The 13,578-nt window shown below is 38.8% G+C and overlaps 1 protein-coding gene across 2 annotated transcripts in view; it reads right to left on the minus strand.

The window, feature by feature from the left end:
- rhea (Talin_middle and talin-RS domain-containing protein rhea) overlaps positions 1–13,578 on the minus strand; it is a 44,144-nt gene that overhangs the window by 12,632 nt on the left and 17,934 nt on the right. For both annotated transcript variants that reach the window (XM_068365887.1, XM_068365886.1), the window contains exons 14-23: positions 12,853–13,174; positions 12,526–12,658; positions 11,040–11,215; positions 9,492–9,648; positions 8,849–9,043; positions 8,396–8,538; positions 7,461–7,584; positions 6,959–7,153; positions 6,286–6,444; positions 3,826–3,951 (exon numbers count right to left, since the gene is read on the minus strand). In XM_068365887.1, coding sequence (XP_068221988.1) covers positions 3,826–3,951; positions 6,286–6,444; positions 6,959–7,153; positions 7,461–7,584; positions 8,396–8,538; positions 8,849–9,043; positions 9,492–9,648; positions 11,040–11,215; positions 12,526–12,658; positions 12,853–13,174 — 1,730 coding nt within the window. The remainder of the gene's footprint in view (positions 1–3,825; positions 3,952–6,285; positions 6,445–6,958; positions 7,154–7,460; positions 7,585–8,395; positions 8,539–8,848; positions 9,044–9,491; positions 9,649–11,039; positions 11,216–12,525; positions 12,659–12,852; positions 13,175–13,578) is intronic.

The raw sequence follows: 13,578 nt of genomic DNA on the forward strand, positions 1-13,578 counted from the left end.
AGAGTATTTTATGGGGGGGGAAAGGTAGACTGAAGCCGCTCGACACAAAAGCCACTTTTCAAAGAATTTCAATATGTTTCTGCAGAAAAAGTTGATGCGTCTCTCTTCACTGTTTACGAGTGACATATCTACGCTAACATTGTTTACTGTTCTTGAGACATTTTATATTTTTCACTCATTACTTTTCATCAAGATTTTAATTTCCTTTCCTCACTGCAGGGCTATTTTTCCCTGTTGGAGTCCCTGAGCTTATAGCATCCTGCTTTTCCAACTAGGGTTGTAGCTTAGCTGATTATAATACATTAACAATAGTGGAAACAACTTGACACGACTAATGAGTCATTGTGGTTAAACTTAAGAGGCTCTGAATTCACTCGTATAGTACATTTTGATTCTGAATGAAATGAACAACAGCTACTTTCATCATGTACTTTGTCTTCATATACTTTGCAGGATCCCTATTCAACTGTGTAGTGTTGTATCTTTTTATACATCTTGAAGAATTGAAAACTGTTTCAGACTCAACTAAAATAAAGAAAACAAAAGTGGAATTCAAATCACAATGAGATTCTTTGATAGCGAAATCTTTATTATAATTAAACACAATCTTTGGAAGACATCTGGACATAATGACAAATAAACACTATTGAATCACAGACACATGCGAGAGGAAACGAGTCAAGGTAGCCATAGTCGTCGTTATCGAATGTGTACAGTTACACTTGTGGAGGAATAAAACGGAGAACGTGGGGGCAGTTCTAAACCGTTTGTCTGTCTGTTTGCGCATACAAACTGCACTTCGGGATTGACGCCGTCTTTGGCAAAAATGCACGATAATTCTAACAAAATGAAAAATGGAATATTGCATCATTGGGAATAAACATTCGCTCGAGCAGAAACATGGTCACTCGCGTCATCGTCAGAGTACAACGCGCGCCACCAGAGGTTCACGGCAAAGGCACAAAATGAAAAAGTTCCAACACACAGCGAAGGGATGTTATAGTTACTTCAAAATCTACATCATTATCTTTAAAAATAAAAATTTATGCACACATAAATATCATCATTTTCTATGTACAGTACTACACTCAAATAACGACCATCTCCCCCTCACAGACAAAAGAGATATGACGCTTGCAGCAGCAAGAACTTGAATACAGCAAAAGGAGAATTAAAATAGCTTAAGGCTGTTGCTGCTGCAGTAACGAAAGCGTGCCTGGGAAAATGCCGTCAATATAATAACTGCAAAAAATAAAGACTACACGTAGCAGCCTTCGTAAGCCAAGCGAAATGTATTTCTAAACTGTGAAGAAACATGACAGAAATTCTCAGATTGAGCTAACTTGTGATTTTCATACTGATAATTAAGAAACCTCATCTCAACAGGAAAGTTTAAACATACATTCAAGTATTCTTCAATATAACTTTCACTATTTTCGTCACTTTGAAGAAGCGTAGATTTTTGCCGGGTTGTTACGATTATTATCCGTAATGACTAGAAACATTCAAAGTATTATCAACTAGACATTGAGATTTTCTTTGTTGTTACTTTAGAGATGACATAATAAAACTTTGAAACAAATCCTACTATCACTCTGTAGTAAGTTCTGTTCATGTACTGTAAGGATTTCTGTCAGAAAATGAAGAGTGATTTCCACAGAATATTATTAAAGAAGAAGAAGAAGAAGAAGAAGGCAGAAGTAAGAAAGTGGAAAGTGCTGCTATATCCAATGTTTATCAACACAACTCTTAACAAGCTATTTTTAAATGGAAGGTTAAGTAGATTCGATCAGGATATCACTGGTCAGATGCCTATGGTCGGGGATGTGTTCTGCGGAGAGCAGCCGAATCAACTCCTCCTCTTGATCCGACATGAGCCAGTCGAGATCCGACTCATAGCAGTCGGACCAACCCTGCTCGGCAGAGAACCCAGATTCCAATTTAGCCTCCACAGTTCATGTATGTACGAACAAATGCTCAAGACTTAAAAACCAGTTAAATCAAAATTAATACTTTATGAATAATACCATTAAATTTGTCTGTCAAAATACATTCACACAATTTTGTTGCAATTCCTTCATGAGGAAAAAAAAAATAGAAAAAAACAGAAACAGTATTAGAATGAACCCCAAACTCGGACGCACTCCGTCCCACCGGGAGGGAGGATGGTGGACTTTTGAAAAGAAAAAAAAACAACAATAACAACAGACATTGACTCAATCTTGGTTCTCTGCCGCGTTCTTCTTCTTTCTCGCCACACTTAAGAAGCCGTGTTAAGAACAAAAGACACTGATGGGTTAGGGTCTACCCAGAGTTATTATCCCCTCCCTCCCTTTCAACACAAAGGAGGAGGCACAAGCAATGCAATGACATCTAGTAACATCTCCCCACCCAGGGGGGGATGTCCCAGGACGTGCAGCGTGTGGGGGGCGGGGATGAGCATTCACGAGGCCCCCCGTTAACGAGTATTTATATAGAGTAAGTCCACCCTCCCTCCCGGTAGCATGCAGTGTCACCTCGTTATTGGTAGCGTTTAGTCACACGTTGTCCTAAGTGAATATTAGGTGGTGTCGCTTCTCGAGACGAAATATGAAAAATGAAACAACGTGCAATTTGATTCTTAACTGAAATGCATGAATAGACATTAAAATATGAACTATCAAACAAATGTTTTCTTCGATGGTGTTTATTGGGTTAGGTCGGGAATCTCGTCATTAATACGAAGCATCAAACGAACGATGGCATCAGCCTATAGGGGAAGGAGTTCTTTTTGGTGGGTTTATTGTGTTAAGTCTTGCAGCAACCAGTGAGGAGGTACGGCTGCACTCGAAGGGTTTCTTCAAGGAGCAGAGGACAACGTGATGGCATATCTCGGGCGTTTAAATGCCATCAATGATTGACGAGACAAATGGGCGACTGCGCTTTCGTTAAAAATGACGCATTAAAAATGTTAACTACTATTTATATACATTGGGGATGCCATTTCAACTTTTCAATGCAATGTGATTAATGTTCTAAAGGTACTTACACCCATTACAATTTTACATTAAAATGTTACTCAAGTTTATACAATTTTGGGATGTTACTCAAAAGTATTAAATATGTGGGAATCTAGACAAATACATTCTACTTGGCTCTTTCGTTAGCGATCACTCGCATTTTTGACGACAATATTTTCTGGCAAATAACTCTCACCGCCATTTCAGGCATTCTACGTTCAAAATATGCCAAAATGCATTTGGTTGTTTGTCAAAATAAAAAATATAATTTGGGAAACTTTTAACCGAATATAAAATTGCCTTGAATACATCTCCACGACCCTGAAATTCCTAGTAACGATAACTATATAGTATCAAAGATATCTCTTCGGTACATACTTTAAAAACATCACTGAAATACTAACGCTAGAATGAATGGATATCGCTCAACATAATTCATATTTACAAACGAAAGCTTGCTGTAGTATGTATCCTACACTATACAATGGTACTGTACTTAACAAAATGACTATAGCACTGGACCAATTAATATCTAAGCCAGGCAATGTTACAACACCTCTTTTTCAACAAACAATCTTAAACAACACATTTAAATGAAGATATTTACATTTGCGCTATCTCATAAGATGCATTCTTTAAGTAAAATAATAGAGAAAAGTTTCCATTGGGCTAATCTCGGTACAATGAACAATTAGCGACCAATTTTTAACATCCCCATGAAAAAAAAGGTTCGCTTTCTATTCCGCCCGATGATATCGTGAGACGAAATGACACGTGAGTTTTTCCTGCGCTTTTTAACGTAAAATAGAAAAGTCTAGGATCTTACCTTTGCCGATTCCTTGAGTGTGGTCATAGCTGGGTCGTTTACGTTCTTCCCGGACGCTGCCTTGGTGGCGTGGATGAGGTCGCCCAGAGCCATGGCAACGTCTTTGACTGCATTTATCAGCATAACCTGTAGGAGCGAAGGAAAAGATTGATGCATTAAAAATTACTTTTTTTTTTTTTTTCATTACACGTCTCAGACGGGATCAATGATGGCTTGATGGTTAGTCATTTTGATTGGCTTTAACAGGAGTAAGGTAAACAACATTATGCCTGAATCAGCAGAACTAAAAGTTCAGACTTGGTGCCTATTACTTATTGTCGAGCAATTTGAGACAAAGCCTCACTTTACCGTTTATTTGTAAACTCCTTGAGGTCTGATATGGCCTTTAGCCTTCTACTTTATCAACCAAAACATTCACTCACTCCTAAGCTGTAAGCTTTGCAGGAAGAGATGTATTAGTTTGTAACATGGCCTAAGATAGGTTAAGTGTAGATGCAACAGTTCCTCCTTTACTCAAACCAGATGGCTCAGTCATTCACTGTCCAAAGGAAAAGGCAACCCTTTTGGCTGATGTTTTCGACAGTAAACAGAGTAATGAAAAACTTGAACTTCCTCATTCCTGTTTTCCTGAGGCTAAACTAACTAGTTTAGCTTTTCGATCTCGTGAGATTAAAGCTCTGTTGATGGACCTTGATGCCTATGGAGGTGTAGACCCAAATGGTATTTTTCCTTTGTTTTTTATAAAGACAGCAGATTTCTTAGCTCCAAAGTTATCTGTTATTTTGCGCAAGTTAGCAAGAAGAGGAGCTTTTAGCACTAGTTGGAGAATTGGTAATGTTACTCCTCTATGTAAATGTGTTTGTGGTAGCTCAAGTCCCACTGATTACCGCCCAATTTCCATAACTCCCATATTATCTAAAGTTTTTGAACGTCTTCTGGCAAAACGTCTTAACAGGTTTGCTGAAGGTAATCATCTACTCCCTAGTTTGCAATTTGGTTTTCGTAAAGGCCTTGGGGCATGTGATGCCCTTCTTACAATCTCCAATGCTGTACAGAAATCCCTTGATTGTGGTTGGGAAGTTCGTATGATTGGCCTTGATTTTAGTGCTGCCTTTGACCGTGTTAATCATGAGGCCCTTGTTTTCAAACTGAAACAGTTGGGAGTGGGTGGGTCGTTTCTTAGCATTATTATTGATTTTTTAAGTAATAGATCTCAAAGAGTTGTTGTTGATGGGCACCATAGTGATTATAGGAATGTGATATCCGGTGTTCCACAGGGTAGTGTTCTTGGCCCATTACTTTTCATACTATATACACATGACATGTGGTTTGGCCTTGAAAACAAGCTTGTTGCATATGCAGATGATGCTACTCTCTTTGCATCAATTCCATCCCCTGAATGTAGATCTAGGGTTGGTGAATCCCTTAATAGAGATTTAGCTAGAATTAGTGCATGGTGCAAATTATGGGGTATGAAGTTGAATCCTAACAAAACTCAAAGTATGATTGTAAGTAGGTCAAGGACGGTGGCTCCTCAACATCCGGATCTCAGTATTGATAATGTTTCTTTAAATATGTATGACTCTTTCAAAATTTTAGGTGTGATTCTCGACAGTAAATTTACTTTTGAGAAACATATAAGGTCTGTGTCTTCTTCAATTGCACAAAAAATAGGCTTATTGAGAAAGTCTTTCAAGATTTTCGGTGATCAATCTATTCTGAAGAAGTGTTTTAATTCTTTCATTCTACCTTGTTTTGAGTATTGTTCTCCTGTCTGGTCTTCAGCTGCTGATTCTCATCTTAATTTGTTGGACAGAAACTTACGGTCAATTAAATTTCTTATTCCTGATCCAGATATTAATCTTTGGCACCGTCGTTCAATTAGTTCATTACGCATGTTGCATAAGATTTTTCATAACTCTGACCATCCTTTACATTCAGATCTCCCCGGACAATTCTATCCTGTTCGTAATACTAGGCAGGCAGTTAATTCTAATAGCCAGGCCTTCTTCATCACGAGACTCAATACTACGCAGTATTCTAGAAATTTTATTCTAGCTGTTACCAAGTTGTGGAATGATCTTCCTAATCGGGTGGTTGAATCAGTAGAACTTCAAAAGTTCAAAGTTGGAGCAAATGCTTTTTTGTTGACCAGGCGGACGTGAGTCTTTTTATAGTTTATTTATGACATATTTGTTTTTGATGTTGTTAATAGTTTATATATGACATGTCTGTTTTGACGTTGTTACTTGTTTTAGAATGATTTATTGTTAATTTGTTCTCTTCATTTATTTATTTCCTTTCCTCACTGGGCTATTTTTCCCTGTTGGAGCCCCTGGGCTTATAGCATCTTGCTTTTCCAACTAGGGTTGTAGCTTGGATAGTAATAATAATAATAATAATAAGTTGTTGTTGTTTTTCATTTGGATAAAACGAACATTTAGGACACATCTTCCTCACCTGAGCCTCGGGATTATTTGCGCCGAGGGAAGAGGCTCCGCTCTTGACCACGTCAGACAGCTGCACGATGGTCGTGACGGCATTCTGGGCCGCCACGGCCAGCTGCTCTTGGGACGAAGCTGCTCCAGCGACCAGAGTCTTTGTGTCTTCGACTAAAGCCTATAAAAAGGAAAAAGAAGATTCTAAATATGAAATTTTTTCAAAAGGGAGATATAGCTCATTTCACTGACAGAGGAGGAGAGTTGCTTTACGTTGTACAGTCAAATGAGATTATAAACAATAGAATGAACATCAATCAAACCTATATGGATCGAGATATCTCCCATACAATTAGTTACTTGATATTTCAACCTTTATTTTCCTGTCAAATAAATTCATACATTTTAATTGTAAAGATTGAAAAAGTAAAGACAAGATTCAAATTTATTTTTCCCGAAGCTATTTTATGACAAAGTGCGACGTAATTTTAACTCATTCCACATTAAATTACTATTTACTATAGGGAAGAGAGAGAATCACTTAAAATCATGCAATAAGTGTAACACAATCCTTATGTTTGAAGCATTCTTTTCTTTTTCCAACACAAGAAAATGACTACAGTATAAAAAAAGAGAGAGAGAGAGAGAGAGAGAGAGAGAGAGAGAGAGAGAGAGAATATATCAGCTTCACTTACCTTGGCCGTCTTGAGAATATATTCGCGGTGGTCAGAGAAGTTCTCTCCCTCCTTCTCGGCATTCAGGGTGCCGGCCGTGGCAAACATAATGGTGGTGTCCAAGTCGCCGATAATGCCTGACACGGTCGAGGCGGCATTAATGCATGCTTGGGTGCCGCGCGAACCCGCTTGCAAGGCAGCCAGAACATGAGAAGCCTAGAAGGGCGAAAGCGACAATTTTGTATTGACCTGGGCTTTCAACGGAGAATAGAGACAAAAGCAGCCTTTCTTGCAAGCAGATGGTAACATTTGGCTTTAGAAATGATTCTAATATTCACAGCGGCCTTTCAGGCCAATAGCTTTACTGATGTCACCTAAATACTGAAACCAATCCTCAATTAGGCTGCTGAAAGTTTTGAGTTATATGCAGGAGAACTGAAGAGCTATTTTACAAGAGGTTTATCATTTCATTATTAAGTCTGAAGGGGCAACATTGACCGAAAAGTACGAGCCAAGATCTAACCTTCTCTCCAACATGTCGAGCAGACTCGGCCAAATCACGTTGGCTGAACGTATCTCTGGGGGCCGACTGGACGGATCCTCCGGACTTGACAAGATCAATGCAGGCCTGGCCAAGTTCATGGACACTGTGAGAGAGAGAGAGAGAGAGAAGAGACGATAAAATGACACGGCTGAAATCACAAGACGTGATAAAAGAAAAAAAGAAAGGTTTCTCTACAAAGATCCTTATCTGCACACAGTTAATATAAGTGTGAATAATGAGTTTCTGTTGAATGACACACAAATACGCATTTCAAGAACATTGAAAACTTGAAGAAGTAGAACTTCCTAGTCATTAAATTTCAAAGGAGTAACCCTCTGAGAAAAGGAAAACACCTGAAAATCATTAATGGAGAACCCTACAGACTGTTATGTACGTAGCAATACTTTTTACATATCTTATGAAGCTCAGCGTAAATTTCATTTTCACGTTAGAAACCTGTTTTCAGAAACATTCTGATTCCAAATATAACTAATGTGTAAGTATATAGTATCATGAAAAGGATTGATATAAACATAAAAATTCAGTTGAAATGGAGATGGTTTGGTCATGCTCTTCACACTCCCCAAAAGAGAATGATTAACCAAATATTTAATTGGGCTCCACAAGGTACTAGAAGAGTTAGAAGACCCAGGCCTACATGGCTGAAGACTATGAAGCATGAAGTAGATGATGATGAATGGAGTATTGATTTAAAAGCTCAAGATACAGACGACTGGCGAAATCTAACTAAGGCCCTTTGCATCAATAGGCCTAGAAGGAGATGATGATGATGAAATTATATCTACAGATGATATCAATTTAGAATCTCAACCATGAGAAGGAGCAGATGAGACATTAAGTCCTCAGGACCTCAAAATAATTAAATAATCTAAGCCAATTGCGCTGCGTTTTACCTGGAGCGGAGGCGGGACGCCACTTCCCCATTTGTCGTTTGGCGTATGGCGCCCGAGGAGTCCGAAGCCAGGGAGCTGTACTGATGGGACACATTCGCACCCAAGTTGCCGAGCTGCGATGGGTCTGTGGATGCTTTGCCAACCTGGAAGTCATAATAGAGAACATCATGAGATGACGGAAGAAACACTGCTGCATTTGAAGGTGAAAGGCCAGATTTCAAAGGACAGAGAAACATAACTCATGGAGAAATCTGAAAATGTTTGTTACAACTTTTATATAACTTGCTTGTTCCCGTTTTCTTTGTTGTTTTTATTCCATCATTGTAAAAACACTTGCATCTTATATATGAAGTAAGTGCTCACCCTATCCGAGGATGGCGAGGTTGAATACAATATGAGAAACTATCGAACTTGAGCAGTTCTCTTACCCACATATCCAACCTTTTTACTTACCATATCCTGAGCTAATCTTGCAATCTCTTTGGCAGCGGCCACCATGCGGGTCTGGTAATCGACGAAACTGTCTCCGTCATCGGGCGGGCCTCCGCTCAGATCCTCGATACGATGCATAGCTGTGGTGATGGACTCGACTAATCCCGAAACGACTCCCGCCTCTGTAGCTATTGTCTCTACGGTGGCAAGAAGTTCCTGGAAGGAAATAAAGACATAGGAATGTCAACAAGTATTACAGTCTTTCATACAGCGGTAATGGACATTGACGTTGTCACGAAGTACTGTATTCTTTTTACATTTCACTTACGAAAAATTAAGGTGGAAAAATGTTTCGTTCGATTGGCCACGAGTTCTGTAAGACATTGAAAGGTTATTTCGACACGTGAATAATAAAAAAAGACCGGTTGAAAGGACTTCACCTAAAAGGGAAGATTTAATATAAAACTATTTGGAGATGGTAAGACTTTGATAGATATCAAATACACTTCATAAAAACTTATACTGTATAAAACTAATTTCACATTATCATTAACTTTAAGCATTGTACTTCAAAGACAAAAATATAAACAACAGGCAAAGGTTAACTTTAGTTACTGCACACGCTTCACCAACAATTTACACAATGAAGAAGTTCTCAAAATACCTGTAAAGTTTCCTTCATGGTATCGGCTGCATCGTCGACGTCCGGGTGCGCGTGGATGGCCTTGGGATTGCCCCCGGCTTCCTTTGAGGCGTACACCAGTTGAAGGGCACACTCGGCAACAGTCTTGGTCTGGTCCAGTAAGCACATCTGTTGCTTACTGCAATTGATAGACGGAAAAAACAATTTCCCATGATTCAGTCAAGTCAACATTCCCTGACTTTAGGCTATATTAAAGTTACAATCTGAACACGAGATGATTTAAATTTGTTATGTAAGACACTAAAGTATTATATATCCACCAATTGAAAGATAAATAAAAATGAAGTCACCCTAAACAACATATCTATTCTAATCTATGATAAAAAAAACCATATAAAAATTGGTATCAAATTAAAATCTCCTTTTAACATCAGTCACTCGTATTTGCCGCTCACTATTCAAGAAATTGAACAAATATATATTCTTTCTATCAAGTAATACTTTCCTGTAAGACCAACACTAATTGTTTCCTAATTTCCTTTCCTCACTAGGCTATTTTCTCTGCTTTTCCAATTAGGGTTGTAGCTTAATGATAAAAATCTGAATCTCACAGGAAGAACACAGCTAAAGTTGACGTTTCGTTTATGGCTATTCCTCTTTTAAGTTTGCCATTCTTACGCAGTGCAATAAACCTTGTATTAGTGATCACATCTATTATTTCCCTGTGCTTCCCTCCATGTTATATAAATGAATTTAGTTTTTGATGCGTTCCATGCAAGATTCAAGGCTGATTCTATTTACATTTCAATCGAAATAAAGGAGATGCAAGTTTTAAGTGAATAACAGATAAAAACCTCATGATAAAATTATGACGTAACCATTGTATACTTTACTTCAACCAATAGGCTATTCTCAACTTCATCTATTCTGCAAATACTCAACATAGATACAAGGAATGAGTGAAAATTGCCAGGAAAGAAAAATTCTGCTTATTACTCCAAGTCATTCCAAGGCACCAGCCACCCGTTTTGAGATACTACCGCTAGAGAGTTATGGGGTCCTCAGACTGGCCAGACAGTACTACATTGGATCCTCTCTGGTTACAGTTCATTTTCCCTTTGCCTACACATACACCGAATAGTCTGGCCTATTTTATTCAGATTCTCCTCTGTCTTCATACACCTGACAACACCGAGATTACCAAAAACTTCTTCTTCACCCAAGGGGTTAAATACTGCATTTTAATTGTTCAGTGGCTGCATTCCTCTTGGTAAGGGTATAAGAGACTCTTCAGCTATGGTAAGCAGCTTTTCTAGGAGAAGGACACTCCAAAATCAAACCATTGTTCTCTAGTCTAGGGTAGTGCCATAGGCTCTGTACCATGGTCACCCACTGTCTTGGGTTAGAGTTCTCTCGCTTGAGGGTACACTTGGCCCCACTATGCTATTTTAATTTTCTTCCTCTTGTTTTGTAAAGTTTTATAGTTTATATAGAAAATGATGTCGTTACTGTTCTTATATTAATAATAAAAATAAGTGGTTAAATTCATGGCCAATGAGAAAATCTGACCTGTTAAGCATGTTAGAGGCGGAGCCAATGGCCGCGTTCACCATAGGGTCGAAGTAGCTGGACATCTGGGTGATCGAGTGACCGAGTTTCTCTGCCTCGGCCCTGGCGGCCGTGCGCACGCGGTCGACGTTGTTCAGAAGAGCCTGTCCGGCGTTTTCAACTTGTTCGTTGTAACCCTTCAAACAGGAAAGAGATTTATATAGATTTTCAAGTTACAAGAATCAAGATGTAGAAATTTCATTTCTTTTTCTTATTACATTGGAATACAATCATCTCTCGTCATGTTGCAATTAACCTACCGTATTGCTACCTCAGTACATAGAAAATTCATGAATACAGTACAACATATGTAAATTTTTATGACAGATTTCCTTTATTTTGTGGGTTTCTAAGGGCAAATAAGCTTCATATTCTTATATTTTAATTATTTTCTATCAGACACAGTCAGTTTTGGGATTATAAATGCTTCAATTTATATAGATACTCTAATAAAAACTAAGAAAATTATTTTAAAAAATGAAGAAAATATACTCTGTTTCTTTTTGTATCTACGCTGCGGTTTTTCAGATGTTACGCCCCGGAACGTAAAACCAGAGAGATCTGAACGATTAGTGTGCAAAGAAATTTCTTATATGCATATAATTGTAAGAAAAATTTTTGCAACTAGAATTAGGGAGGCTATGAATGCAATACCCGCTCAGAATGACTAATGTTGGAAAAGTTGGTTCCATTGTTGCCAACTGGGTCTTCTTTTAGATTTGACTTGTAATAAGTTTAACATAAAATAGTCTTTTATAATGAAAAGGCTTACAAATGACTTAACAAATTTAAAGGTTTAAAGACTGCTCATGAATAGCAGAGGCAAGGGACAGTGACATTGCCCTAGCAAGCAGGACAATGGCCTGGAGACTGACCATACATGCTTATGATCTGCGCCCAAGCCCCCTCTCCATCCAAGCTAGGACCAAGGAGAGCCAAGCAATGGCTGGTGATGACTCAGCAGAAAGACCTGTAAGCTCCCCCAAAATCCGCAATCCTTAGCTCAAAAGGATGGTGAGGTTGCAGCGACCAAAGTAACTAACGAGTTTGAGCGGGACTTGAACCCCAGTCTGGCGTTCACCAGTCAGGGACTTTACTACATTGGCCAAAACAACCCTAAATCACAAGATTAAGAGGCCTAGCATGTTAAAGTCCATTTTCAATTAACTAGGGTGTGTCACTCTCAAAGACTCGCTTCATTGGAGCAAGGCAAAATGACCAAATCTCAGAAAATTTTAAACTTTCACAGAGCAAAACTGATGTCCTCCAACTACTCGTGGGTTTGACATTTGACACAAACGAAAAGTTCTTATTTAATCATGTAAGGAAATATGGATCTAGTTCTGTTATGAACGTCGGGAACACGTATTCGAGGTCTTTGTACGTTCAAAGGTACAGTATATCTCTCTATGTGCCAATGCCTACGAATGTAAAGGGCCAATTGTACCTGCAAGCTATTTTCGCTGTGCTGCTGCAGATTCTGATCCAAGACGCAGAGAGAAGCTTGGTCCAGGTCTCTGATGTTGATGTTGAGTTTGTCTATGGCTTCGTCGCATTCCTTCTGTCCGGGGGCCTTGTCTCTGCGGATAATAGAGATGTTAAACCATCAGGGACGTGATTTATGGATTGATTTATAGAATTTGTGGCACAATTCTACAGGAGGGGAGATTGTTCAGCACCACCATGTCCAAAAATCAGTATATAAGAACTGAGACGTAAAACAAATGTGTGAAAAGATTATGCTGAAATCCTTCAAATTTGTGGACAAAATTACCTGATTGAAGACACCAGTTTCTTGATGCTATCCGAAACGCTCTTGCTGTGACTGGCGAGAGATTGCCACGTGGGAGGGTCCTTGGGGTTGACTGCTAGGCTCTTGGCCGATTCGATCATGGAGCAGGAACCGACGATGATGGACCTGCCGGCAGACGTGATGGGTTCCTGGGATTCCCGGGCCTTGCCAGATATCTTGGCGGGGACGGAGGCGAACTCGGGCGAGTTGGCGAAGGTGCACAGGTTTTCCACGGCTTCCAAAAGGGGCTTTGTGGCTTCGCTGCAACGGGCTCGATTTTCGTCGCTGTAGTCCTGGTCCAGTGCTAAAAGAACAAGGAAAATCTTATTAGGAAGTTAGTTTTATGGTGCAAATTATGTTACTTTTAATTGTGAATTCATTTAAATTCTTTTTTGCCTCTTTAATGCTAATGGAAATAATCTATTCAAACAGAATACAGATTATAAGCAAAATGATTTGACATCAGTTTGAAAAAAATTGATTTGATAAGTCAACCTTTTTATTGCACTATTTATTCAATAAGTCAAGCCTTTCAACTGTAGTATCTATTCAGTAAGTCAGCCTTTCTACTGTACTAATTAAAAATGTCAATCAGCATCTGTATATAAAATCACTTTAAACTGTAAGAAATTAATTAGGCCTCTTGGTATTGAAGATAAATTGTCATAAGACATCACTAAACAAAAGACTGAATCTTCCCCCAAAAGC

This window comes from Palaemon carinicauda, chromosome 43 (genome assembly GCF_036898095.1).
Source record: "Palaemon carinicauda isolate YSFRI2023 chromosome 43, ASM3689809v2, whole genome shotgun sequence".
NCBI classification, from domain to species: Eukaryota; Metazoa; Arthropoda; class Malacostraca; order Decapoda; family Palaemonidae; genus Palaemon; species Palaemon carinicauda.